The sequence below is a fragment of the Thermomyces lanuginosus genome, assembly GCF_041956635.1.
Source record: "Thermomyces lanuginosus strain ATCC 200065 unplaced genomic scaffold VTN49scaffold_40, whole genome shotgun sequence".
Classification (NCBI taxonomy): Eukaryota; Fungi; Ascomycota; class Eurotiomycetes; order Eurotiales; family Trichocomaceae; genus Thermomyces; species Thermomyces lanuginosus.
In genome coordinates, this window is record NW_027192374.1 from 702,845 (window position 1) to 729,390 (window position 26,546).

At 53.7% G+C, this 26,546-nt stretch overlaps 13 protein-coding genes across 13 annotated transcripts; 5 read left to right on the forward strand and 8 right to left on the reverse strand.

Moving 5' to 3' along the window:
• Window positions 1-317: 317 nt before the first annotated feature.
• VTN49DRAFT_6240 (uncharacterized protein) lies at window positions 318-2,080 on the forward strand (the record flags this gene model as incomplete). The annotated part of the gene is made up of 3 exons (XM_069414387.1): window positions 318-540; window positions 591-780; window positions 835-2,080. 3 exons carry the CDS (start codon window positions 318-320, stop codon window positions 2,078-2,080), a joined length of 1,659 nt encoding a protein of 552 aa, XP_069265638.1.
• A 122-nt stretch (window positions 2,081-2,202) lies between these two features.
• VTN49DRAFT_6241 (uncharacterized protein) lies at window positions 2,203-3,375 on the reverse strand (the record flags this gene model as incomplete). The annotated part of the gene is made up of 1 exon (XM_069414388.1): window positions 2,203-3,375. The coding sequence occupies one exon, from the start codon at window positions 3,373-3,375 to the stop codon at window positions 2,203-2,205; it is 1,173 nt and encodes a 390-aa protein (XP_069265639.1).
• A 305-nt stretch (window positions 3,376-3,680) lies between these two features.
• VTN49DRAFT_6242 (uncharacterized protein) lies at window positions 3,681-4,878 on the forward strand (the record flags this gene model as incomplete). Its single annotated transcript, XM_069414389.1, has 3 exons — window positions 3,681-3,725; window positions 3,796-4,326; window positions 4,381-4,878. The coding sequence occupies 3 exons, from the start codon at window positions 3,681-3,683 to the stop codon at window positions 4,876-4,878; spliced, it is 1,074 nt and encodes a 357-aa protein (XP_069265640.1).
• A 1,276-nt stretch (window positions 4,879-6,154) lies between these two features.
• Window positions 6,155-6,989, forward strand: VTN49DRAFT_6243 (uncharacterized protein; the record flags this gene model as incomplete). Its single annotated transcript, XM_069414390.1, has 2 exons — window positions 6,155-6,504; window positions 6,563-6,989. The coding sequence occupies 2 exons, from the start codon at window positions 6,155-6,157 to the stop codon at window positions 6,987-6,989; spliced, it is 777 nt and encodes a 258-aa protein (XP_069265641.1).
• Window positions 6,990-7,951: 962 nt separating this feature from the next.
• Window positions 7,952-10,371, forward strand: VTN49DRAFT_6244 (uncharacterized protein; the record flags this gene model as incomplete). The annotated part of the gene is made up of 6 exons (XM_069414391.1): window positions 7,952-8,892; window positions 8,942-9,168; window positions 9,220-9,350; window positions 9,398-9,644; window positions 9,693-10,181; window positions 10,241-10,371. The coding sequence occupies 6 exons, from the start codon at window positions 7,952-7,954 to the stop codon at window positions 10,369-10,371; spliced, it is 2,166 nt and encodes a 721-aa protein (XP_069265642.1).
• Window positions 10,372-11,207: 836 nt separating this feature from the next.
• VTN49DRAFT_6245 (uncharacterized protein) lies at window positions 11,208-13,753 on the forward strand (the record flags this gene model as incomplete). The annotated part of the gene is made up of 2 exons (XM_069414392.1): window positions 11,208-11,486; window positions 11,612-13,753. 2 exons carry the CDS (start codon window positions 11,208-11,210, stop codon window positions 13,751-13,753), a joined length of 2,421 nt encoding a protein of 806 aa, XP_069265643.1.
• Window positions 13,754-13,940: 187 nt separating this feature from the next.
• Window positions 13,941-15,897, reverse strand: VTN49DRAFT_6246 (uncharacterized protein; the record flags this gene model as incomplete). The annotated part of the gene is made up of 5 exons (XM_069414393.1): window positions 13,941-15,052; window positions 15,100-15,303; window positions 15,353-15,364; window positions 15,411-15,448; window positions 15,503-15,897. 5 exons carry the CDS (start codon window positions 15,895-15,897, stop codon window positions 13,941-13,943), a joined length of 1,761 nt encoding a protein of 586 aa, XP_069265644.1.
• A 593-nt stretch (window positions 15,898-16,490) lies between these two features.
• Window positions 16,491-16,896, reverse strand: VTN49DRAFT_6247 (uncharacterized protein; the record flags this gene model as incomplete). The annotated part of the gene is made up of 3 exons (XM_069414394.1): window positions 16,491-16,614; window positions 16,663-16,843; window positions 16,893-16,896. The coding sequence occupies 3 exons, from the start codon at window positions 16,894-16,896 to the stop codon at window positions 16,491-16,493; spliced, it is 309 nt and encodes a 102-aa protein (XP_069265645.1).
• A 23-nt stretch (window positions 16,897-16,919) lies between these two features.
• On the reverse strand, window positions 16,920-18,409 carry VTN49DRAFT_6248 (uncharacterized protein; the record flags this gene model as incomplete). Its single annotated transcript, XM_069414395.1, has 5 exons — window positions 16,920-16,922; window positions 16,987-17,722; window positions 17,779-17,925; window positions 17,981-18,085; window positions 18,147-18,409. The coding sequence occupies 5 exons, from the start codon at window positions 18,407-18,409 to the stop codon at window positions 16,920-16,922; spliced, it is 1,254 nt and encodes a 417-aa protein (XP_069265646.1).
• A 1,828-nt stretch (window positions 18,410-20,237) lies between these two features.
• On the reverse strand, window positions 20,238-21,038 carry VTN49DRAFT_6249 (uncharacterized protein; the record flags this gene model as incomplete). The annotated part of the gene is made up of 1 exon (XM_069414396.1): window positions 20,238-21,038. The coding sequence occupies one exon, from the start codon at window positions 21,036-21,038 to the stop codon at window positions 20,238-20,240; it is 801 nt and encodes a 266-aa protein (XP_069265647.1).
• An 808-nt stretch (window positions 21,039-21,846) lies between these two features.
• On the reverse strand, window positions 21,847-22,730 carry VTN49DRAFT_6250 (uncharacterized protein; the record flags this gene model as incomplete). The annotated part of the gene is made up of 2 exons (XM_069414398.1): window positions 21,847-22,298; window positions 22,349-22,730. The coding sequence occupies 2 exons, from the start codon at window positions 22,728-22,730 to the stop codon at window positions 21,847-21,849; spliced, it is 834 nt and encodes a 277-aa protein (XP_069265648.1).
• Window positions 22,731-23,156: 426 nt separating this feature from the next.
• On the reverse strand, window positions 23,157-24,211 carry VTN49DRAFT_6251 (uncharacterized protein; the record flags this gene model as incomplete). The annotated part of the gene is made up of 2 exons (XM_069414399.1): window positions 23,157-23,165; window positions 23,231-24,211. 2 exons carry the CDS (start codon window positions 24,209-24,211, stop codon window positions 23,157-23,159), a joined length of 990 nt encoding a protein of 329 aa, XP_069265649.1.
• Window positions 24,212-24,491: 280 nt separating this feature from the next.
• On the reverse strand, window positions 24,492-26,093 carry VTN49DRAFT_6252 (uncharacterized protein; the record flags this gene model as incomplete). The annotated part of the gene is made up of 7 exons (XM_069414400.1): window positions 24,492-24,559; window positions 24,608-24,856; window positions 24,907-25,334; window positions 25,392-25,495; window positions 25,545-25,747; window positions 25,794-25,830; window positions 25,884-26,093. 7 exons carry the CDS (start codon window positions 26,091-26,093, stop codon window positions 24,492-24,494), a joined length of 1,299 nt encoding a protein of 432 aa, XP_069265650.1.
• Window positions 26,094-26,546: the final 453 nt, after the last annotated feature.

The window sequence follows — 26,546 nt, forward strand, 5'->3', positions numbered from 1 at the left end:
CCTTCATGCATCGCGGTTTCTCCGCAAGAAATCTGCTGCTGTCGACAGCGAAGCGAGTACCCCGCGCGAATGACCTGATCTCGTCACTGGTGTTTTTATCCCGGACGGATCGATCATTGTCGACTATTGTTACATCTACCAGGACTAGCACAGGAGAAAGCAGCCAGTCGAGTCCGCTGCGTACACATTGCACCTGCGCAAGTCGCCCGTTCTGCTGCATCCGGAACGCCTGCCGCTGTCGGTCTTCAACGCCGAGTAGCAGCAATAATAATAATTACAGCACTTTAACACGAGTTTCATCTTCGAACTTCGGAAAAATGACCGAATACAAGCTCTCAGATATCTCGTCCCTCAGCCAAATCCCGCCTTTCGAGAAGGTTGAGTCCGCGGTTGAAGGGGTTGAGAATGGAAAAGTGCTGGTGGTTCATGGGGATAATAACAACTTTCATGCCATTTCTCCCCGATGCACTCACTATGGTGCGCCGTTGAAGCTCGGTGTGGTTGCGCCGGGTGGTAGGATTACCTGCCCATGGCATGGGGGTAAGTAGTATTTTCTCTCACTAGATATTGTTGTGTTACTGACGTAACAGCGTGCTTCAACATCACGACTGGCGAGATTGAGGATGCTCCTGCTCCGAATGCGTTGCACACGTTCCCCGTCTACGAGAAGGATGGGGCGGTGTATATCAAGGGCGAGGAGAGTGCTATCAAAGCTGGACAGAGAGACCCTAATATTTCCTGCTCAGTTACGACACCGGAGAAGGTGGTAGTGGTTGGCGGGTATGTCCTCTCGTTTGACTAATTAGTTATGGCATCGTATGCTAAGATCAACAGTGGGAGCGGTTCCTTTGGTGTCGTGCAGACGCTCCGCGAGCTCAAGTTTGGTGGTAGCATCACGCTGATCAGCAAGGAGCCGAATCTGCCCTTGGATCGAACCAAGCTGTCCAAGGCCCTGATTACGGACAAATCGGCCATTGAGATCCGCTCTGCCGAGTGGTACAAGAAGGCCTCGATTGACGTTGTCAGCGATGAGGTGACTGGAGTCGACTTCGCAAGCAAGACGGTCCAGACCAAGTCCGGCCAGAAGTATCCCTACACCAAGCTGGTGCTTGCCACGGGTGGCACGCCGCGGAATCTGCCGCTGGAGGGCTTCCAGCTTGGGAACATCTTCCTGCTGCGGTTCATCACCGATGCACAGGCCATCGTCAATGCTCTTGGTGATCAAAAGAAGAAGGTTGTGGTCATTGGCAGCTCGTTCATCGGTATGGAGATTGGCGTCAACCTGTCCGGCAAGGGTCATGAGGTGTCCATCGTTGGGCAGGAGCAGGCCCCGCTGGAGCGGATCATGGGTGTGCAGGTCGGGAAGATCTTCCAGAAGAACCTCGAGAAGTCTGGTGTGAAGTTTTACCTCAACACCTCCATTGCAAAGGCGACGCCGTCCGTGAGCGACCCTAGCAAAGTCGGGGCCGTGCACCTCTCGGACGGGACAGCGCTGGAGGCCGACCTGGTGGTGGTCGGCGTGGGCGTGAGGCCGGCGACAGACTTTTTGCGCGACAACCCCGCAATCAAGCTAGAAGAGGACGGTTCTCTGCGCACGGACGAGTCGTTCAAGGTTACGGGGCTCGACGATGTTTACGCCATCGGCGACATCGCGACTTACCCGTACCACGGACCAGGCACCGACCCAGGCAGCGGTACCCCGGTACGCATCGAACATTGGAACGTGGCGCAAAATGCGGGACGCAGCGTCGCGAAATCCATCGTGTCTGCTGGCCAACCACACAAGCCCAAGGCGTTCATCCCCGTGTTCTGGTCCGCGCTGGGCGTGCAGTTGCGCTACTGCGGCAACACCACCGGCGGCTGGGACGATCTTGTGCTGCGTGGCGACCCGGACAACGCCAAGTTTGCCGCGTTCTACTGCCAGGGCCAGACGGTCGTCGCGGTCGCGACCATGCAGATGGATCCCCTGATGACCAAGTGCGCGGAGCTCATGCGGCGTGGGCGTATGCCGTCGAAGAAGGAGATTGAGGAAGGTGTGGATATCCTCAAGTTGGATATTCCAAATCGGATTGCCATATAATTAGTAGCTGTTAGGAAATGACATGTGAGAGTTTCCATCGCGGTTCGTTTGAGTAAATATATAAATAGCAGAGATATGTACACACCAACGCCATGCTCTCGAAGCAGGTACACATTAGGGTTTCATTTGTCCTTTTTCTTTGATTTGTCTTTTTTGTCCTTCTTGTCTTTCTTTTCCTTGCTCTTGCGCGGTTTGTCTGTCTCCTCGGTCTCGGCCGTTTCGTTCGATATTTGCCCGTTCGTCGCTGGTGTCGTTGAACTGCTTGATCTGACTGGCAAAGGCGATGCCCATGATGTTGGTGTCCGATGTTGTTGTTGTTGCTCCTCTTCCTCTTCCGATAACATAGTCCCTTCGATACTGATGAACCCACGATCCGGATCCGAACCTGGAATAACATCGACATCACGTACACGGAACCGAATCATGCCTCGAACGCGATAACCCGATACACTCTCAAAATATCCCTCTGCGTCGTCGTCCTGCTCCTCCTGGACGTCATTGGCGTCGTGATTTCCCTGCACGGGACGAAACTGTTCTTTTTCTGGATCGAAATCATCGGGATAAGAGTCGTCGGTTTTCTTCTCCTTCTTCTTCTTCTGTTTCGAGGGAGAGGCCTTATTTTGGCCATCTTCACCCGGCGGAACCCATCGCCAATTCGCCGGCAACCGGCGTCGGTCAATCCCCACAGAGAACAGATTGTAGACGACCGCGCCGAGAAAGCCCTCGGATTGCACGTTGACGTGGCCCTCGAGGATGTGCCCGCGCCGCGGGCTGAATACAAGGAATGTCGCGGTGAGGTAGACGTAGAGAACGCCGAACTCGCTTGTTGACAGGGCAAGTGTCAAGTCCTGCTTCTCATCGCCCGATGTGGTGGGCTTTGTTGGAGACGTAGGCATATGGCTCGACATCCACGCGTCGGAAAACGCCAGCACGAGCCCCTTGAATGGCGGGTAATACGTGAGGAGCAGCGGGGCCAAATGCTCCGCAACAAGCGAGCTTAGGGCGTGCGTCGTTGAGATGGAGATTGGCGACAGCGGGACGTACATGGTTGCGGTGATGAGGCGGAAGGGGGAGTCCTCCCCATTCCCCCTGTCCGTGTCATTCGATTCATCCCATGTCGTGACGAAAGAGGATTTCGTGCTCTTCTTGCCGGTTAGAGTGGTGTCGTCGGCTGCGTGCTTGGTCTTCTTGCGCTTCTTGGATGGCGATTGCTCGCTGTGCTTGGATTTGCGTTTCTTTTCCGGGGTCCCCGGTGCAGGGGACGGACTGTCAATGTCCATTGCGTCAGCAGACATGGCAGCCAGCTGCCTGCAATTGCTTCTGCTACTGCCCGTCTTAAAAAAAATTTCGTAGAACTGCTGGGCTGATACGCAACATTTTTTTCCGGCAGAATGGATTGAATCTTTAGTCGGAAGCAGAAGGCGGTGTGCAGCCAACGTTCTCCCTAAGCGCTTTGGGGGCCAACTCGAGTGAATGAAGCCAAACACGGGCGTCTATGGGGATAGATGGGTTTGCACTCCTTAGTAGAATGTTGATTTCTTGTTATTAACCTAGGTGGAATTTTTTCAATGGACTAGCTGTGTGAAGTTTTGTTTCCATCATGAGGAGTCTCTTGTCGTATCTCGGCTGGGCTATCCTGCCAAAGGTACTGTACCTCTCTCTCTATTTGCTCAGGTACCAATACAATATCGAACAGCAATTGCTGACCGTGATAGTTGGTCACAAACATCCTCCAGAACATCTTCTATGGTATTACCATTCGCGCCGGCGATCCGCGTCCCCAGCCCGGCACCCCGCGGTTCGAGAAACACCGGCGACGGATCTTCGTTATTGTCGTGTCTAGTTACCTGCTCTACACGCTGTACGAGACCTTCCACGAGCTTCGCAGAGAAGGAAACTTTTACCAGATCCTCGGCGTCTCACCGTGGGCTGATGAACGCACTATCCGGTCACGATTCCGGCGCTTGGCCGCGCAGTATCATCCGGATAAGGCGTCGTTGGCCAAGGAAGACCCGACGCCGGATGGGTATTTTGTTTACTTGAAGTTGGTGCAGGATACGCTACTTGACCCCCAGCGCCGGTTCGCGTATGATCGCTTCGGGCCGGATGTGACGAGCTGGCGGGGGTTGAGCACCGTGCGCGAGTATCTTTACAAGGGGCTGCTGCAGCAATTGCCGCAGTATGTGGTGGGATTCTTTGCTGTGGTCATGTTGAACATGGTTTACTGGTCCTCGTGGGGGCGATTTGTGAGTGATTCTTCTCTTCTACAAACTCTGATAGACGGGGACTGACTGGGATAGTGGCGGTTCTGGACAATCGCAGCGTTGCTCACGCTGGAGCTGGTGCTGTTGACTCGACCGCTCACCGTGCTGAGTCCGCCCAAGATTTTGCCGGACTGGCTGTGCTCGCTTTTGGGTTTGTCCCGAGAACCGAGCTTCTACTTTGTGCCGTTCCAGATCATGTCGCTGGCGCGGCAGGTTGCCCTATCCATTCATATCTTCATTTCGCAAGTGACGCCGTCGGAGGTCACGCAGCAAGACAGTGCTTCTTCGACGTTGAAACCGGCTACCATGCGTCGACTGACGCAGCTCGTGCAGCTGTCCCAGCTGGTTAACGGCGAGGCCTCGCGGTTGCTCGCACTGGGGCTGGCCCCGTTCCGCGGTGACCGTGATAGCGTGACGACGCTCCGCCGAGCGATGAAGGAAGCCTTAGTCCTGGAAGGCGTGCGTCGTAGCCCCGAAGTGCAGGCTGCCGTGATGCGGGCGCGGAAACGGCGACAAGCGCCGGACGCAGAATAGACCATATGTACGAGTAGACTGTAGACTTGATGATTTTGATGAATACTTGATGGCCGTGTTCTATTGTTATCCATTTACGTAGATGACCACGATACTGGAATCATGACTCTCGATTGGGTGGCAATTCAGCAGGCCGATTCTCCGAAAAAGCCGGATGATGACGGACTAGACGCAAAATGGCTCAGATCCAGAACGTCAAGGTGATGCAGCGACACCGGCGGGCCGGAGCAACCCGATCAGTGCAGCATCGTGAATGATATATATGATGTTCCCTGTGAATCAAGGCGTCGAATAAATCATTCTGCATGCGGAGGATCGCATGGAATGCACAGAGTCGAGGAGTCCAATCCGTTTGTGGATCGGACTGGTCCATAGCCGTCTAGCCGAAGAAGAACTTGCTGAACCGTGCGACTCCATTCTTGCTTTTCCCAGCCGGAACCCGAATGGAGCTAAGGAGGGCAGATCCTGGGAAGATGCTGTACACCGAGTGAATCCATACCGTAATGAATGCATGGACCGAGCGATTTGGAAAAACAATGTTACAGGTGGCTTTGCACAATCTGATTCGAGGAGAGGCAAAATGATGTGCCCCGAGCGCCAGCACGAAATGACCATCGCGACTGATCATCCTCTCCCGCGCTGAACGAGACGCCGCGCCGGTCCCTGGAGTCACGGGCCTGTATTGGCTATTACGTCATGTACCGTTACCGCACATAGTTGACCGCGGCTGGGCGGTATTTCCGGGGTTCTCTGTGGTATGGAATTCGGTATTGTAAATTACAGTACAACCCGCGTTCCACGGCTCAGCCAACAAACAACGCCTTTCCCACTCTCCGCCAACTCTCTCTCCCCTGCGACAGGAGAAAAAAAAAAAGTCTTGTGTGCTCTTCCTAAGCTAATAATCTAAATCCAGACACGGAGAAAAAAAATAAGAAAATCATCTCACAATGAATCCCCATCTCCCTACCGTTCCCTCTCCCTCTTCCTCCCTTTCTTCCTTCCATCATCCCTCCTCTTCCCCCTATCTCTCGCAACCGTCATCCCTGCGTCCAGCCTCGTGCGGACGGCCACGGCTGCGATTAACTTGCAATTCTCCCGATTTGCCCCCTTGAATAAAAATCAGCCTTTCCACCAGCACACCGCCCTCCCCCTCCCTTCTCGGATCAGGCTGCACCCTTCCGCAACCTCGTCACCATCACCACCATCATCATCACCATAACGACCACTGCTCCTGGAGCTTCCTGACCGCGACGGTCCCTCGACTCGGAGCAACATCATGCCCGCTGCCGCCGCGGCTACTCCCAACGGTCGGTCCTCGCGGGCCATCGTGCTCAAGCTCGACCCAAGCATACTCCGACGCTTCTCCTCCAGCGAGAGCACGCCGGCGGCCGACGACAGCACCAGGACCAAGGAACCCTCGTCCCCATCGTCGTCGTCTGCGGAGCCGGCACCACCAGTCTCGTCCGTCGATAATGCGTCGGACGCGGCATCGACTTCTACCCCGAATGGTACGGACAGCGCGCGTCGCAAGAGCAGCCAGGCGTCACGCGGGACCAAGCGTGGCGCGACCCAGAATGGAGACTCTATGCCCAAGCCGCGTAGGCCCGGGCCAAAGAAGCGGAGAATGTATGCTCCTTTCTTCTCTTTCGTCCAGTGTTATGTTCAATAACTAACGCTCTTCCAGAGACGAGGGTGCCCCAGATGCCACTAAGCCATCCGGCTCGTCACGACTCGGTCCCAAAGCCAATCAGGGAGCTATCAACGCAGGTCTACGCGCCCTCGACCGCAGTGGTGCCCCCTGCCGTCGCTGGGAACGAAAGCCATTCCAGCTCAAGAGCTTCACCGGCGTTGTTTGGGACGTGCGTACCTGGCGGGCCCCCAAGCCGCCCAAGACCGAGTCCGGCACTGAGGAGCTCGGCGCCGATGCCAGCGCCAGCGTCAACCCGAGCGCCAACCCTAGCGTCAACGGCGACACTGATAGCAAACTCAACCCCACGGGCAGTGCCGCGCCGAGCGAAAAGAGCCAGAGCCATCTCGGCGACGGCGACTTGACACCGTTGCCGTCCAGCATGGCGGGCTCACCAGCACCAGCTATTTCCATGGCGGCATGAATTATAGCTAGACCCCCCGCTGGCAGCTCGTTTTGGTCTTCTCTTCATGTATATTGTACTTTTTCTGTCATGGTCTTGGCTGTTTGCGCTTTGGCGTTCGGAAGGGCATGCTGGGTTCTATCTGGGATATAGACGTTCTCGGTTTGGTTGTATTATTATGATGGCAGGCTTTATGTTTCTATATAATCGGCCATTCGGCCTTGGTTGACAGCGAGATATCTGGCTTGATCCTGAGAATAGAGGATCTATGTTGCATTCTGAGTCCGAAAAGGTGGTCATTTTCGTAAGGACATCTACGAAACGAATACACCATGAAATTCTCCGCATCGACATGTACTTGATTAATCAGAAAGCATGAACACTTGAGAAGTTCACGAGGATGGGATTTGCTTTCTCTCGTATCATCGGGGTCATATGGTACTACCTACGGGCGGTTAGGTAGCGGGCTTTGGAAGACCCCCGAATCACCGGGAAATACTACCAATGCTCACCAATTCCCTCAATCCCCTCCAAAACTCTATTCCAGAGTAACGAACAAGTTCGAAATCCACAGACGGGGTGTATCGCTTTCTAGCCGTTTAAAACTCCCGACAAAGTCGAATCCGGTGGCTTTTCCCCGCGTGGAAATCATCGGCTCACCCAGAGTTCACCATTCTCAACGCACCCCTCTCTTCCTCCCTCGGCCCTGTGACCCTCTCCCATTAATGTCGATGCCGATCAAAATAGAACTATGAGCCCGGCTTTCTGCGTCCCTTCAGCCGTCACGCCACGCCCGCTGTAAGCCGCCTCGACGTCTCACCGTCACCGTCCCGTCAGTGACCTCACCCGCCCCGTCCGCCTTCCGGGTCCGTTCATTTAAGGAATATCACTCCCGTACTTTTTCTTTACGCATCAACTCGCCTCGATTGGCCTTCCTTGGCCCATTCAGCCCATAACACGACTTTCCCGGGCCCAACGACATCATGTCCAATGCCCCATTGCCGGGTGGAGCTCTGCCCACGTCGGCTTACAACAACACCGGCAGCTCGAGCTTCGCCGGCGTACCCCGACGCTCCTCCTATGCCTCCGTCGTTTCTGGCACAGCCTCTGCGAACTCACCGGCTCGCTCGGGGTTTCTGTCACATCTGCTAGCCCGCCACGACCCGGCTGCGGCCGACGCCACCGCCGGCCGCGACCCGTCGTCGTCCAACGTCTCCCCGCAGTATCACGCCAGCTCGACACCTACCGGCCTCCGCCATTTTCCGTACCTCCACGCTGCCGATGTCGATATGCAGCTGAATCAGAGCTCCAGCAACAGCTGGGGGCGGTCCTCCGCCGCGGTCACCAACGGTCTCCCGGCATATTCACGCCAGTATGCCAACATCTCCGACTATGCCGACTGGCTGAGCTATTCTCCGTTGTTGGCCAATCCGTCCGCTGCCATCATAGGCACAGGGACCATGGGCGGGCCCGGGGCTGCGGCCGGGGTCGCCTCCGACCGCCAGTTCCTGGTCCCTTCGTACCTCAAAAATTCCCCTTATATCGCCCGGCTCGAGGCCGCTCACCGGGCGCGGCAGCTCGCCAGTCAGCGCGAGCCCGCAACGCATCCGCCGTCGCTGTCTGCCTCGTCCAGCCATGTCAATCTGCACCGCATGGCCCCTTCGCATCGCGGCATGACCTTTGATCTGATCGAGAGGGAGCCGCCACGCGACCAGGAGAAGCTCGCCTCACTGCCGTCCCGGTGGAGCGATACGGACAAATGCAACGGTCTCGATGTTCTCTTTGACGGGCTGGAGGCCCGCTACATGGGCGCGCCGCACAAGAATGACCATGAGGCCGCGACGGTCCGAGCAGACCATCCGATTCCGAAGCAGTGCGGTATTTACTACTACGAGGTGTCCATTCTAGCCAAGGCTGCAGAGGGGTGAGTTTTTAATTGTTCCTCTTTTCCAGGTTGGTTCTGACAGCAACAGTGTCTTTAGTGTAGGGTTCTCACAAAAGAAGGCCAGCGTCGATCGACTTCCGGGCTGGGAGCATGGGTCCTGGGGGTATCACGGTGACGATGGGAGACTGTACTCTGGGGACGGCCAGAGCCAGGGCCGACCGTATGGTCCGCAGTTTGGCATCAATGATACCATTGGATGCGGTATCAACTTTACCAAGGGATATGCCTTTTTCACCAAGAATGGTGTTTTGCTTGGTACGTTGCTTCTCTTTTCCTGGATTGAATGCTCGGTTCTGACTTTTCTAGGGCATGCGTTCAAAGAGGTCGCCTTGGACGGGCTGTATCCGTCAGTTGGGATGAAGCGATATCCCAACTCGCATGTACGGGTCAACTTTGGCCAGCAGCCATTTATGTTTGATATCGACGGCATGGTCAAGGTAGGCATCTCGACATGAATTGAGGGCGTCGTGGCTGACGTATGTAGCAAGAGAAATTCGCCCTGCTGAGCGAAATTAAAGACGCCAGCACGGAACAGTTGCAGCCGCCGTTGGACGAGGCTACGCTCATGCAGGAACTCATTGCGCAGTTCCTTGCCCAGGATGGGTATCCGGAGAGCGCACGGGCATTTGCCGAGGAGGTGCGACAAGAGGCAAACACGCTGAAGAAGGAAGAGCCGTCGTTACTGCGACGATACGAGCCGGCGGATGATGTCGATTCCACGAATCGACAGAGTAAGTGGATCCATCGCCTTAGAAACTGTACAGTACTAACTGCAGTAGAAATCCGTGCCGCTATTCTAGAAGGCGACATCGACAAGGCATTAAAGTATACCAATGCCTTTTATCCCAATGTCCTGCAGGACAATCCACACATTTTGTTCAAGCTCCGATGCCGCAAGTTCCTCGAGATGATCCGACGCAGCACGGAGCCAGCCCAACCGACCAAACGCAGCAAAGCGTCCAACGGCATCCATCCGGTGTCTGACCAGGAGATGGATGTCGACGAGCCGGTGCAGGACGGGGATGGCGACGGAGACGCAATGGACACGGAAGATACAGCAGACTCGAATTTGCTGACCGAGGCCGTGCAGTACGGGCAGCAGCTGCGCATGGACTATCCGTCCGATGAGAACGGCGGCGACAAGAAGTACCTAGACGACATCTTTTCCTTGGTTGCATACTCGGATCCGCGGAAATCGGTGCATGGGCACCATCTCGAGCCATCGGGACGGACCACCCTTGCGGAGGAACTCAACAGTGCAATACTAGGTTCGTCCTCCTCCCTCGGGATTTGTATTATAGACTAACCATCTAACCAAATCCACTAGTGTCTCTAGGAAAATCCTCGACGACCGCACTGGAAACCGTCTACGCGCAGACTGAGGCTCTGCTTAACGAAATCACCGAGGACGGCGGCGCCGCGGCGTTCTTGAACATACAGAATGACTTTCTCCGATGATTCGATGATCCAATAACCCAGTGTTTCTTTTGTGACAAGAAGCCAAGTAAGCATTCCATTTGAGTTGTTGTTTACATTGTTCTACGTGTAGCTCCGGAGTTTGCAGGATAGGATGGTAAGGAATTATATTATCTTAGTGACTCGCACAATCAAACTCTATTCCTGATAATAGTTTGGGTGTATATGCATAAACTCGTCAGGAGCACGAAGTACTCGTCCTGAGGGATTGGACGATTCAGCACGATCAAACAAGCCAGCCAAAAACCAATTCGGATCTGCGAACCGCAGTTCATCTGATCAAAAATGTAAGATTGCGGGGGCCCACATGTGCAATTTTCAAGTATTTCCCCACTTTAAGCAGTTAGAACATTTCCTGTTTAGGTAATCATTGCGTCAATTGCAAGGATTTTCGTCCCCCCCATCAGGCGTCAATTTTTAGGTCCAGCGCCCAAATTCTGAGTCAAGCGAGCACATCCAATGAAGTAAGTAACCTACTAGACTAAGAGGAGAAGCACAGACACGGGATGGCTGGATGGATGGATGGAACGGAGAGCTGATAACCTAGACGACTAACATCATGACAACATGGACACTTGAGTGACAACACACATCTGGCCCCATCTCCCTCTTATCTGAGTTTCTCTACCCATATAATTCTCTGATATCAGAACCTTAGGAATTCTAGCCCCTCAAGCCCTGCCTTTCTTTCTCTCTCTGCGGAGAACCGCGGATCTCCGGAGGGCTTGTGGGAGGCCAAGGAAACGGTACCTAACTAATCACCGGTATCCAATACGGAGTACATGCCAGAGGGACCAGAAGAACGATCAACAAGCGAAATGACCGGTCTTGGACAAGATGTGCAGCAGTCAACGGTACCTGCGTCGCATCCGGCGACAACGATTATCGAGCAAGGTTTAACCGGCGGAAACAACGATGACAATAATACCGACCACAACCACAACAACAACAATAACAATAATAATGATAGCAGCGAGCATATCTCCCGTCGGGCTCGCTGCTGCTGCGGCAGGCAGGACTGCGCATACCTCAAGCATAACGATGACGCGTTAGGAGCGCTGGAGCGGGACCTTGAGACTGCTGCAAGGCTGGGACAGGTATGTGTGGACTGAATTCATCGGTTTCTTTTATTATTCCGCCGCTCTGCAGAGTGCGCGCGACTCTGTAGACGGCTAGAAAAAGTAAAAATGGATTGAAGATGTCGCTGACATTTCCCCTCCAGGCCCTTCTCCAACGACACGAAAACTACGTCGCCTCCGCCGAGGCAGACCGCGCACGACTCCTCGCGGAGGTCGAGCGCCTCGAGCAGAGTAACCGCGAGATGCAGGCGGAGAACGACCGGATTGCGCAGGAGAACAGGAATCTGCAGGAACAACTGGAGGGTCTGAATGAGGCGGTGGCCGCGGCGGACGCGCATGCGTCGCTGCTGACGCAGCAGCTGGCACGTGCGCAGGAAGAGATGCGCTCGCTGGCGGTATCGGCAGCACGGGCGACGGAGCTGGAAGACCAGGTTGCGACTTTGGAAGCCGAACAGGCCGCGCTGCAGCGCGAACTGGCTGCGAAGCGCGAGGATGAACGCTCGGCGGTGCAGCGGTGGCGGTCGGCAGAAAGCATGTTGCGGGACCTGCAGGCGCAGCTGGAGCGACTCGAGGCGGAGGCGCGCGAAGAGCGTGAGCAGCATGCACAGCTGATCGCGGAGATGGAGCGCCGAAGGGCGGTCGAGCGCGAATTGGACGGTGCGGCAGGGCGGCTCAAGGGAGCGGCTGCGGCGACGGCCGCGTTCAAGAAGGGCTCGTCGGGCTCGCCGACGGTTGTCTCGAAATTCGTCCGCGATCTACTGCAGGACAATGCCAATCTGCAGATGGGCATCGTTGAGCTGCGAGCAATGCTGGAGAGCTCCTACCAAGAGGTGGAACATCTCCGCGAGCAGATTCTTCGGCATCATCAGCAACCAGAGTCCCCCAAGTCACCAAGATCGCCCAAGTCCCAATTTGAGAAACAACAGCAGCAACAACAGTTGTCATCATCATCATCATCGAATAGACTCGAGGACGAGCTCGCCCGCAAGGTTGCCGCTAACCCTCAAGCTATCGCCCACGAATTCCACGTCCATCACCACTACCATACACCCATCGCGCGCAAGGAGCGGTTCGCCCCTCGGCGAATTATCACCCCAAAGAAGAAACAACAGAAGCGTCTCCCAGCCATCCCACAGTCTCCGCGGAGCCACCGCTCACAGGCATCCAGCTCGTCCTTGTCGTCTCAAGCGTCTCTGCCGGATCGTACACACCGTTACTCGGGGGTCTCATCGCTGGCGAGCTCGCCGCAGTCTGCAGGGTACCGCCCGTCTTCCATCTTCGACATCGTCGATGACGACCGCTCTGGGTATCCGGAGTCGAGACCGACCAGCCCGGAAAGCGCTGCAGTCCTGCCCTCGCCAAAGTTTCCATCTGGCCGGCGCTTCTCATGGTCATTGGAAGACGAGGAAGACGACAAGAATAACGAAAATCCACAAGATGGCCCTTCTGAAGATCCGACACCCGCAATCCCAGAAGAAGAGGATCCCGAATCGGAAACCTCTCAGCAACAGCAACAGCAACAACAGCAAAAACAACCACAACCACAACCACAACAGCACCAACAACGACCGCGCCACCACAAACGCGTCTCCTCTACCGACTCCCTCTCTTCCCTCCTCTCCATCTCCGGCATGGACATTCACACCACCACAACCACCGCAGCAACAGCAGCTACCACAGCCGCGTCCTCAACTCCCGCCCGCCGGCCCTCCTCCGCCGACGACAACGATACCACCCTCCGCTTCCACTCACGTTACTTCGCCGCCCTCCGCCCTCGCCGGCTCCTCTCCCCGGGCACGGAACTCTCCTCAACCCCGCCCGTCCTCTCCACCGCAACAACCGTCACTCCCTTGTCTGTTTCCCCGTTATATCAAAAGAGATCCGTCTCCAGTCGGGATCTCCTCCTTGCCAGTCTTGGCGCTTCTCAGCACCATCATCATCATCATAATAATGACGACCATCATCACTCTTCGTTTCTCTCTTCTTTTTCCCTCCCTCGCCCGCTGTCCTGGCAGCGAACAAAGAACAACAACAACAACAACAACAACAACAACAACAACGAGTCCTCTCCTTCGAATAATCGAGTTCGTCCCCGGCCGCCGGGAATCAATCAGCCGGGTCCGCTGCCGCGGTCGATTCCCATCCCGATCGGGGGAGGCGCGATGACTTCGACGGATAACAAGTCTTCGGAGCCTCTCACCAGTCGGTCGGCGCCCCCCCCGTCCCAGGTGGAAGTGCCCGAGGGAATGATTGATCGTCGTTCGCTTCAAGAAGCTTTGCAGTGAAGTCCGATCGTTTTTTATTTTTTCCTTTTTTTTTTTCTCTGATCTAGGTATGGGTTTGGGGAATGGTGTTGGCTATCAAGATACCCTCATTCGTTGCATTTCCGGGTAATGATGTCTTTCTAGAATACTTTCTATCTCATACATAATCTAACCAATTGTACTGCTGTATAAACTCATACAATGCCATCTACTCAATCTCGCTCGCCTCGGTGCCCTCGGCATGGTCTCTCTTTTGGTGTTCCTGCACGTTTCTGTCAACCCGCATCTGCTTCTTCACCGGCACGATCCCTTCCGTGCTGGTTTGCGACCCCGGTGGGATCACCCGCTTCCTCTTTTCCAACGCCTTCTCTGGAATGAAAATCCCGCCTTCGACGGGGCTGCTCCGCGAGGGGTTCCGTGACGCGTCGCTGGACATGTCCAAGGACATGTCGCTCTCGGCCCTGGCCTCTCGGTTCTTTCGACTGGTCACCTTGGCAGCTGGGCTGGCCCGGACTCGTCGCACTGTTGCGGGCTCTATGTCCACCTGGCTGGATTGTGCGCTCGACCCGGAGACAATCCGCCTGGCTTCTTCGGCCCGATTTCGAATGCAGTATGAGCCTGACTGCACCTGTGCCGCAACCGATGATTTCGTCAACGCCTCAATGGACGCCACACGCGGTGGCTTGCACTTGCTTGGGCGCTTCTTGTCCGGCGTAGCCGGGAACACCCGTCGACCCTGATCCTCGTCCGTTGTCGGGAACACGCTCGCCGGCTGGCTATGGTCGTAGTCGGCCTCGGTGACGCTGGACATCACTCGGCTGCTGGGAACGCTCGATACTGGATAGTCCGGCATCGATGTGTCTTCCACATTCGACCGTGGCCGAGCAAAGATCTCGGACGTGATATGCGAGGCGCACATCACCGGCACATTGCCCGGTCTCAATGGCACTGGTGACACGAACGGGTCTACGGCACAGTTCACGCCAAACCGCGGTTCCGCCCCGTAAAACCCCCCGGGCGATGGCTGCGGTTGGGGCATGGGAAAATGTCGATAAGTCCAGACCAGTGGATTTGGTTGACTACATTGCCGATCGTATCCATTGTGGAGCTCAGGACGGTTCGGGGAATGAGTGTGAGTGTCCTCGGCGCCAACGTTGGCAAAATTGTATGCGCCGCACCCGCTGAATCCTAGCCCGTTCAAGACATTATATCCTTGGTGCCCACAATAGCCATTGCCCAAGGGATACTTGACCGATTCGGGCGCGGCCTGATCCCACATGTTCCGGTTTGGCCACGCGATGTTGGCTGCCTCCAAGATTTCTAGGCAGTCAGCAAGCAGAGAACTCAACTTGGGAACTACGACTAACCAAGCGGGGCGTGCTGGTAGGAGAACATGATGATGTCCTTGATTCTCTCAAACGGCGGCGACCGATGCGGCCGTGAGAACCCTTCGGCGATGATGACTCTTATGCGCCCATGCGTCTCAGTGGCGTCCCAATGTATTTGGTCAAGGACGTCCATCTGAAACGGTGGGAAGTGCAGATAACCTGGCTGGCCATTTTTGTCGACCTCTGTTGGGGTCAGAATTAATTTTTCAATTCAAGTAAAGGTGCATCTTACGAGCACTCGAGTCTATAATCAGTTAGCATGCATCTTTTGAACACATGCAGGTACCTACCGATGACGTATGGCCATGGAACGTATGGACTCAATATACTACCGCTACAACAATCAGCGTGCCCACTGGCGAGTCCAACCGGGCAAACCTACGCTACACAATTCTCGCCAAAGAACACGCGGATCTCAAACAAGATCGAGTCATCGGGCCGCATCATGTTTTCAAGCGTCCGTGACGGACGAGGTGTCTCCCAGCTATGAATCGAGACCCGAAAACGACTATTAGGAGGCAGACTTGGAATATACGATGTCACCACAGGCAACTGCCCAAAGGTTCTCTGGGGCTGGTAGAAAGGGGAACTGATGAATGCATTATTCAAAAGGTAAGGAGACTCTGCCGTAATCAGCTCGCTGTTTTCTACGGCCACAGTAAGATAGGTACTCGGCAAACCTCTAGCTCTGGTCACAAAGCATTGGGTGCGAAACTCCTGGATGGGAGTCTTGGAGATGCCGGGGAAGAGAAGGACGTCCCAATTGTCGTATCTCATGCTGATGCTAGCCTTGAGGGGTTATGTGATGAGATGGCTGAAAATATAACAGCTGCAGACGTAGTGTAGACGTGGTAAGAGTAGATGAAGAGAATGAGCAAGAGAAGGGAGGTTATCAGGATGATTCAAAGCCCTGCTTGAGATGGAACGAAGAAGAAAGGAAGGAGCTGCAGCCAGGAAAGAGCGATTCCCTGATAGAGAGAAAGGTAGCCTATATGACAGGATGCCATCACAGTCCAGCAGCCCCAATCCAACGCCAGGAAGACATGTTCAGGGCAGATCTATTCCTTACAAACGCCGGCACCGGAATGGAGCGACCCAGAGCAAAAGAAGACGAGAATCCGCCCGGCCAGAAAAACCATGAATAGAAAAGAAGTTCGAAGAAGAAGAAAAGTCAATTCAAGGAAAACCTAACGAGCGGAAACAACCATCAAAGCTGGTATAAAGTAGAAAAGAAGAAAAAAAAAGTTGAGAAAAGAAGAAAAAGTAGAAGAGAAGAAAGAAATACGAAGAAAGAAGAAAAAAAAAAAAAAAATAAAAAAGGAAACGAAAGGCAAAGGAAAGACAGCAGACTAGTTGTACAGTCGTCACTTCTACAAAAAGCATGGAACAACCTCGAGAACCACGTCCGTTTCATGAAAAACAGAGGCTTCATAAGAGAACTTTTTGCAGCATGCCGACCCAACGGGTAATATGGAGCACAATAAGCAGGCCAATCTTGAGATCGAGGTTCACAGGGGCATCAGATCAATCACCATGACACACGCGCACACAACGAAGAAAAACAAACATCGGTCAAAGTGAGAAATCAAATCGCTCACGTAGGGTACCGGAACGACAAAAGGCAAAGTTTTAGATGGGGATCCGTTATCTTGATGATGAGAAAAAGCAATAATGCCGCTCAGATGGGAATAGCAAATACCCGAAAGCAGACGCTCGACAAATGCTCATCAAGAGCATTTGAAATGAAAGCCTTCGCCGAAGAGAAAGCAGACCCATGTGGAGCGATGCAGCTTCCCCACTTACTACACGGAACAGTTAGCATGCTATGATTCACAGGAGAGGTCGGTATGAGCATGGTAAACTTACTTTCATCGGAGCGAAACCGCCGTACTGATGCGCCGGAGCCATGCCCACGTTGGGGGGGTACATGGGCGGTGGCGGTGCAGGCCGGTACGGAGTGCCGGCAGGACCCGAGTTGTTCTGCGACCGACCCCAGCTCAGACGCACGCGCGAGTTGCCAATCGGATAGCCCTGCATCTGGTTGATGGCCATCTCGGCGGCGTGACGCTGGACGAACTGCACGAAACCGCAGCCCTTGCCCGGCGGGATCTTGACGTAGGTGATTTCGCCAAAGCCCTGGAAGAACGAGCGAAGCTCATCCTCTGTCACGTAGCCCGACAAACCGCCAACGAACACCGTGGTGTTGTTGGGATCCGTGAACTGGTTCATCGGCTGAGGGGCACCATAGTAACCCATCGGCGGACCACCCATAGGCGGATACAGGCCGGCAGGGCCAGGAACGCCCATACCCGGGGGGTTGTAGTTGGGGCCCTTGTTCTTGGGCGTCGCGGTCGAGATGCGCATCGGACGGTTGCCGCAGTAGACACCCTGCATCTCGGTCAAAGCGCGCTGTTGATCGTTCTCATCGGAGAAGCGGACGAAACCGTATCCACGGGACATGCCGGTGACCGGATCGGTCATAATCTTGGCGGACTTGCAAGAAGGGAAGCGGCTCTGGAACAGCGACACGAGAACGTATTCGGTGACCTCCGGACCAAGGTCACCGACGAAGATAGAGTACTCGGGACCACGGTCCTCGCGGCTACAGACATGGTCAGCAGACGATCACGGCAAGGACAACAGCGGAAGGGTACGAACCCTCGATCGGACAGGCCGCCACCGGTCGCCCAGTTCAGTCGGAAGGTGCGCGTGGTGTTGGGCATGGGCGTGCCATTCAGGGTCAAGGCCTTGGCGGCGGCCTGAGGCGATGAGAAATCAACGAAACAGTAGCCAGCATTACTCCGTCTATACCCAGATTAGTCACTTCAAATCAGCTCAGCAGGCAAAGTTCACAACATACCCAGAGAACTTGTCGCGAATCATCTTGACGTTGACTTGCTCGCCCATCTGGAACCACAAGTTGCGGATGAAATTCTCATCGATCCAAGGCTCCAACTCGCCCATCCTGGAAAGAAGTATTCCGTCAGCATTGCATTCCCCACGCAACAGAACACCAGCCAACATACCAGAGGGTGGTTTTCCCTTCGTGCGCCGGCGGCACCGGAGGCACTGCGGCGCCCTGCTCGTTCGGGTTCGTACCGCCGAAGGGAGCCGGAGCGGGACCAGAACCGGGCTCGCCCTGACCGGTCATTTGGGCATCGGTGGTGGCGGGCGCGCCGGGAGCACCAGGAGCACCGGGGGCGCCAGGGCCACCAGGGGCGGCGGCACCAGCCGCAGCGCCATCACCCTGGTGCTGGTTGGGGAAAGAGTCGAAGTTTTGGAACGACATATTCACGGCAGAATCGATCGACAAATGCGAAAACACCCAAGATCACGCAGGAAAATGAAACCGGGATGAAAACCGTGGACAGGCGGCCGTCGCGACTTGAAAAAGGTCGTGGAGTCGTTAAGGAAGGACAAACAGACTGACGAAAGATTCGTAATCAGTCTGCGCGGATGCGCGAAGTAGTTCCGTGCCTGGAACCCGATCGGAAAAAGGTATTAGCGAAATGGAAAAAACATCAGAAAGGAACAAAAGGAAAAAAAGGAAACGAAAAGGAACAGAGCCGTAAGGACAGCGGATGATGATCAAACGAGAAAAGGAAAAAAAAGTTATGAAGAAAAATTAACAGGCCATGGATCGAAGGAGGGGTGGGCGAAGATGGGGGAACCGCGGGCATCATTGGTCGAGGGAGCCGAGCCATCCGTCAGCGACCCAGACTTTGGGAGGCGATCGCAGTGAATCGACAATCCTGGTATGCAGAACTTGGTTCTCTGTTCACTCCGGAGAATTTCGACGCGCGATGGGCAGGGTTCAGAGCAGGCGTCAGCCTGGGATTTCCTGTTCCGGCGTGTTCGTCGTGACGATCGGACGGCGATCGCGTCGGTCGATCGCGTGAAAATTAACAGGAGCGCGCTTCCAAGCCATTGTGGGTTGTCGCATCGCGTTTTGCTCTCCGGGGACGGGATTTGATCGATCGGAATTGTGGTAATGTGGCGATGGCGGAGGACGGCTCCCTCGAGATATCGGACACCCTCGAGCCTCGAACGGATCCAAGGCAAAGGAACTCGAACAAGGAAAAATCAATTTCGGAACTCACCTTGCAAAAATCACCTTAAGCAGAACGCATTCACGAAACAACCCGTTGAACCACGCGCAAATGACTCCAGCCACGAACCGACTCCGACGAAGCGCAGATGCGAAGAGACGTCGTCAATCGAGTCCGATCGATTCCGGGCGTAGACGTTAGGCTGAACTCCGACGACGAACCAGGAACGCACTAAAAACAGCAACGAGGCAGAGGTGGGGAGGGGCCGACGAAGATGGCAAAAAAGCGAAAGGAGAAAAAAACGAAGAGAGAGAAAAAACGGAACTGAAAAGCAAGAGGGGAAAATCGAGAGGATCCCGTTCCAACCGATCTCGATCAGAGGTCTCCAACGTAAAAGAGGATGAAAGCGAAAGGCTGAATTAAATAACTTGTCAGCTTTTAACTTAATCAGCAGAGAATAACTTTGCGATTGCCGCTGACTCGCTGAGTAATGGAGGCAGAAGAGAAACAGTGGACGAATCAGCGCGGGCCGATCTTCCATATTGAAATCACCTACGCGCGTCGAGCATTCATTTATTTCGCTCAGTACAATAGCAACTGGCTTCGTCTTGTCACTCCTGTGATCTCATGACTAGAGTGTTACTTGTCTGAATCCAACACCTTAGTAGTCAACTATTGCAGTCTCTATTCGCTTTGATGGTTTCCATGCTACGCCTGAGGGTAGGCATCCATGGCTCGTTTTCTTTATTCCTCGATCGTCTGGAGGAACTGTATCAAGGGGGAGGCTTTGTCGCGGGGCGAGGGAAGAATCTGCAAGGAATTCCTCAACTTTATCACGATTTTACCCCACAGATAAAATGCCGTCCGAGAAGATACATTCTCGACCCAGGGTGGCTTAGAGACCTGGCCGGATTAATCAAATCAGTAGGCCTATCGAACAGGGCAGCAACGTAGCATCATTATCACAGAAGAGTAACAATTCCCACGGCGGTTATTTACGGCTTTCATAGTCACAACCTTTGGTCCTCAAACTAGGATCCTGAAGGTTATATAGGTGTAGGCATTCGGTCACAAATCGCACATGGCCAGAAGCACTTCATCCGTTTCCTCTTCCTGATTGACATCGCCCACGTAGCCCACATGTCCATTGCCGTACGGCGCAAAGACAACGGGCGTTCTTAACGGCTCGGGCGGGGGCGGGTCGATGGACGAATAGTACTCATCGTCCTCATCTTCATCTACGTACGGCTTCTCCACGTAGAGAGCATCCTCGATGTGAACATACTTTAGAAACACCGCTTTCTGGTTGGAGGTGTCGTGCAAAGAGCGATGGCGTCGGATCAGGCCAGACAAGCGGTACGACTCGAGGTTCAGACACAGGTCCTCCCGGGTATACTTACTAACGACCCAGGGCACGTCCAGCTTGGTGCGGAAGAAATGATCCATATCCGGCCAGCGTGAAAGGTTGCTGAACGTACAGCACAGGATAACTGTCCCGCCACCGCCCATGTAGAGTTTGAGTAGATTGACTAGCCGCATGGGACAGTTTTTCTCAGTGATGCGCTGGTCGGTGACCAGAATAGCACGCGGGACTTGCTGCTCCCGCTGCCGCCGCTGGTTCTGGTTCTGGTTCTGACTCTGACTCTGACTCTGATTTTGATTCTGATTCTGACTCGGATTCCGATTCTGGTACTGGACCTTCTTGATGGCGTCCAATTGCTGAATGGCCTCGGCTTCATCTGTAATGCGCTCGACTTTGGCCTTGTCCCCAAGTTTGCGGAGTAACGGCGTGTACATCTCGTCGAACCATGGCTGCATAGCAAGGGACAGGAGGAGGATGTAAGGTCTGGTGGGAGGCAGATTCGCCATAGTTCAACACTTTGATTCTTTTGACAGTGAAGGTTAGAGTTGTTCGTGAAGGCGGATGGTGGATATCTGAGTTTTCCCTGACATTTTTGACATTTTGACCCGCCCAAGGACCAAAAGAAGTCCTGAACTCTCAGTCGCCTCTCTAAGAACACCGCTAGTACGGAGCAGGCGGTGCCGGTCGTCATAATTACTCGTACATTCCTTCAACAATACTAGTTTAGAGAATAATAACTGGGGAGTTTTAGACACAATGGCACCCGCTCTTTATTAGGGTACATCGAGAACCATAATCCCAGCATGCCAGAGCGAGTAGGTACCTTGAGTAATAAACTACCCCTGGGCTCCTCAATGGATGGCCCCAACAGCTGACAGCTAACAAACGGACAAGCAAAGCCACAAGAAAGTCCTGCGTTCAATTACCAGTTACATTAGCTTCCTCTCCTCGAACATATGCACATTATCACCAATGATCTCTTCCACATGCAAACTAGTCCACTAGTCAGAAATCTGCGAGCGTCTTTTCAGACGCCCAAAGAAGCAAAGGAGTGCTAGAACCTTGTCCTTGATATCTTCTAAGCAGCGATCTCAATGTCGTCGCCTAGAATGGAAATTGGAACAGGTTCCACTGCGAGCCTGGTTAGTGGCTCGACGATCATCAGTTTTTCGGGACTTTTGGAGGACAACGCGCCGGCCATGTTTATGAGGACAAGCTTTTAGTCGATGAAGTCGTAGCACCAGCACCGTAAAGGCATGCTTTCTTAGAACTGTGTAGCAGGCCCTTCATTCCCATCGCGACGGAGAACTTCCATCATGTGAACCCGCTCTTTCCCAACTCATCCCCAAGGATCTGAATCGTCCGCTCGTAGATCCTCGCGGCCTGCATCTCCCACATCCCAATGCCATCCATGTCTTCCCCGTCTACCCCATTGCCCTCATCCTCGCTACTCTCACCATCTTCCTCCTGCTCTTCAGGCTCCTGTTCCTCGACACCTCGCTCCCATATATCAACGACCGCAAGTCTTGTCGCCTCGGCGATAGACTTGATTCTCACTTTCTCAGTCATGTTGACTACATTTCTCCGATTTTCGAACCCGGAAAGAACGGTGCCATCTTCGACATCCTGACCCATAAGCAAAGATGCAAACACCCGGTCCAGCTTCTTTAGCAGTCGCAGAGTCGTCTTAACCGAAAGTGGGTAGGATGGGAGAAAGGTCTTCACGAGGCCAGCAACAGAAATCATATACGGGATTTGCAAGGAAGCTACATTGACTCAGTATTTGACGGGAAAGAAACGAGAGGAAAACACGTACGTGTTCCGCTGACCCATAATATATCCACTATCCGATCAACATCCTGCGCGACCTCCTTGAAACTTTCATATCCAGGTACATCTTCCTCTTCCTGGTCCGTGGTAACTTCTCTCTCAGCTTCGTCACTGCCCGAGTATGCACTGCTAAACTTCTTTGCATGTCGGCGGTTAAGTCTCCGGATCGCTGCGTCAACATGATTGATAAGCGCTGACTCCTTTGCCGAACCCGAGCGCAAAGGGTGCGCTCGTTGGCGTGGAAGACTCGACGGGGTGATGGTCGCTGCGGACGCGTTAGAGGGCGCGGGGGACGTCAAAAATCCGCCGCCGCCAAGATCGCCGTCCCCGCTAGGTTTCTGAAGGGATGGGGAGGAAACAGCCGACATTTCGATAATTTATTAAGTTATTAATTAATGTCAAATTATTTCGGACTGTCGTGTCAAGCATCAAATGACTTGAAAAAGTGAACTACCGAGCCGCAGTGACAATGACGCGGTGGATGACTCCGTCTTGGCTAAATATGTCCGAACGCCGACCTCCCATCTATTCATGAACCCTAACAAAAACCTCTAGAATATCTTCAATCAGCAAAGACGCTCAACCTCCCAGAAAAGCCCTCCTTTTTTTTACAGTGGAATCGACATGCATCAGACAAGGCGAGAAGCTGATTTGTAGCTGGTGTTTAACGACATGGCGCCCATTCTCCATCAATCCAGAGACGGTCGCTACTCTGGCCCCAGCATTCATCATGCAATATTGATCCATACCGGGGAAGAATCTTTTTTTTTGTAGTCTTACCTGACATCGAGCAATTATTCCGGCTGTCCATGATTAGCATCACTCCAAGTAAAAGAGGAAAAAAGAGTAGGGAAAAAGTGAAGCATACCGCCTTCCTGGTCCTCATTTCCTGCACCCTCTTCAAATCCTCCGAGAACTTCTTGCGCAGCTCGTTCACCCGCTCCTTCCTTGCCTCTCTCATCTGGAACCGGTAGAAATCCGGCTTGCCCTCCTGCTGTTTCTTCTGCTTCTCGATCAACTCCTTGATTTCTTCCTCCCGGGCGACCGCCGCCGGCCCACTCAACTTCGGCCCGCGGGTGACCGTGATGAAGCCATCTTCATCAACCTGCTGAGCCCTCATCGCTGCCTCACGTGCGCGAGCCTCTTCGGCCGCGGTGAATATCGACATGTACTCATTCGCGAGGGCGAGAAGTTCATCACGCGGCGGGTACCGCGCCTGCAGGTGCGCACGGTACCGTTTAATTCCCAATTGCGGCGGCGGAGCTGCCGTCGACTCAGCCAATTCCCATGGAACTGCCAACGCCGCGGAATTTCCTCCTTTGCCTTCAGCTTTACTCCATTTCGCAGACATTTTCCGCGCAGCTTTCAAGCTAAGTTCCATCGCTGCGCGGTCGACGAACACCACCACGGCATGCCTGCCGCTTCTATGAAGCTTCCGGTCCCATGTTGTCGGTAGTCGAATCGTATCTAGTTGTCGCTCGAGATCCGTAGAGCTGGGAGCTGAGCGTTTGCGCTTCTTGCCCCTAGCGGTCTGATCCGATGCTGATTGCGCATCTTGCCGTTTTTGTTGTTCCAATTCTTGTGATTGTGGACCCTTTGCATCCTCAAACTTGACGCGCTCGACCCGTCCTGCGGAGAGTCGCGTTGAAAAGAGATTGCGAAGATGTGTCTCGGTCGTGTCGACAGGGATGTTCACCAGGAACAGCGATCGTGGAGCATCGGGATCAGGAATGCGCGGTTCGTGCGGACGCAGATAGAGGAAATGTATCGCCGGTGTCGGGAAGAGCGGCGTTGCAGGAAGTTGAAGCGGCAGGACCGTATATCCTGCTATCTCGCTTGCTTTGGGCATTTGTGCTGCGGCTTAAGGTTCGGAGGAAAAAAAATATCGGCCATGAAGCATGGATGCAGAGAACGAAGATAGTTTTGACAGATTTGCCTGTTTTGGTTTAGACTACATTTAGAATTGATCTCCAGTTCATCAAAATGCTGATGCTCTGATTGGTCCTAGGATCGATCCGAGAATTCCGCTAACTCCTTGCAGTTAGATTGATACAGAGAAGATCGACCAAGATAAGCTCTTGCTGCTCCTTATCATGTTCTCACACCTCACACGGTCACCTCGATCCTTTCTACACCTTTTCTGGGTCATTGATGCCGCCGTTCGTAATGACATAGGTCGCCTCACGCTCCGGGCAATCTATAAAGCTTGTCAGTGATCTGCCACTGCAATAGTTATGCACTGGACTTGCCGCACCCGGAGAGTCCTGGATCTTTGCAACTCGCTCGTCTCCTCTACCCTTCCGGAGTAGTACCCTTGTTGCCGAAGCATGTGCCAGCACGTGGCCGCCCACGGGCTTCCGGCCGTCGGCACCAGCAAACAGTGCGCTTGCCCCCGGGTCACTCTGAACTTGGTTTGTCTGGACTGCCGAGTCAGTCCGCATCCACCATAGCACGCATATTGGGAATTTTACCATTAAGACGCAGACGTTAAATTCTATTCAGTTAGCTTTGAATGATCGCTTTGATGAGAAGTCTCTGACATACCTTCTGCTATCTGCGTCAGGCGAGTTAGAAATTGATTCAACTTCTGTTGCCGCTCTGCGAGCTCTCCGCGCCCGCAATAGTCCACCCGGAAACAGTTCATGACGCTGTCCACGATCAGTAGCCTATATTCCCTACCGGCAAATTCTTTCGACAGCGTGTTCAGGAGTTCCAATTGGTGCTCACTATTCAAGGCACGCGCGTATGCAATGTTTTCTTGGGCCGAGTCCGGATCGACGCCAAACCTCTCTGCAATCTGCGCTATGCGCTCCGGCCGGAAGGTGCCTTCGGTGTCAATGTAGGCCACCTTCCCTTCGGCGCCTCCCATGTCTTTTGGTAGTTGTGCAATGACGGACATAGTATGTGACAGCTGAGTCTTGCCACAGCGAAATTCACCAAAGACTTCGCTAATGCTCATACTCTGGAATCCCCTATTACTCACTTAACCTGACAGTACATTGGAAATCGCACGCTTGGTGTTTCCCTACCCGTTCAAGATGGAGTCAAATTGTTTGCTTCCTGTTGATATTCTGAAGACTCGTTTGCGTTGATGGCACAATTCCATGGCGGTGACGAAGCCATTTGCAGAGGGCTGACGGGTCAGTTAGGAGCAAACATCCTCATGGATGATTACGGCGTACGAGGCACTTTTGAATCGCTTCTTTGATCTTTTCTACCTTGACTTCGCTGAACCCCTTGATTTTCAGCAGTGTGCGCCGAGTAGCTGCATGCACAGACTGACGCCAGTCAGGAAAACCATCTTGGACTCCTGGGATATAAAGGATTACCGCAACAGTGTAAAAGCCACTGGCCTTCAGCTTGTTGATATCAGCCACACCAATACCTATTCAGTTAGCGCACTAGAGTAAGAGCTAGGTGGTCCAACTTACCATGGGCCTGGATGGAGTCAATGTCAACGATAAAATCCTACTACCTATCAGATTGCGTTTACAACTCAGAGGAATATTAGGAATTCCTACGTCTACCTCAAACTCACTGCCTGCGTCAGAAGTGGGCATCTCGATGGCCCTGATGAAAACACTCTGCGGGAGGCTGCGAGCAGAACTTGGAGTAATAGGGTAGAAGAAGGCGACCTTTGAGGGATATCGAGAGCAGAAGGGAAGGATGTTAGAGAAAGATCGCGAGGAGACGCAGAACAGAACGAAGGTGGTGCTCAGCCCACGTTCCATCTATGCTAGGAAGGAAGGCACCAGCTACGATGGTTATATAAGGAAGGCGCGAGTGAGCAGAATTCTTTCTATTACTTTTTTTGATCCCTGACAGCAGTCATGATCCATGCCCGTTGAATCTCCTTCCAAGATATGAGCCATATAAGACCGCCCATCATGATTATCGCGAGACGATTGAAAGCGGAGGAGCCGCCATCTATAGAAGCGAATGATCCGTACGAAGCATTGAAAGAGAAGAAAAAGACTTCGTAACAGTTGGCCCTGATGCCTGAGAAGAGAGACAAACTTTTGCTGACTCGTCGCATACGTAGCCAAGTGTCCATGCCGAGAATGAAGGATAAGGAAAGGAAGACTTTCATTCAGACCCATAGATTTGCATCGTGAGCGTTCGCAGGCTGTATAAAAAAAAAGAGGAACGATCGAATCGGTAGTCCTAATACATCATTGGAAGTT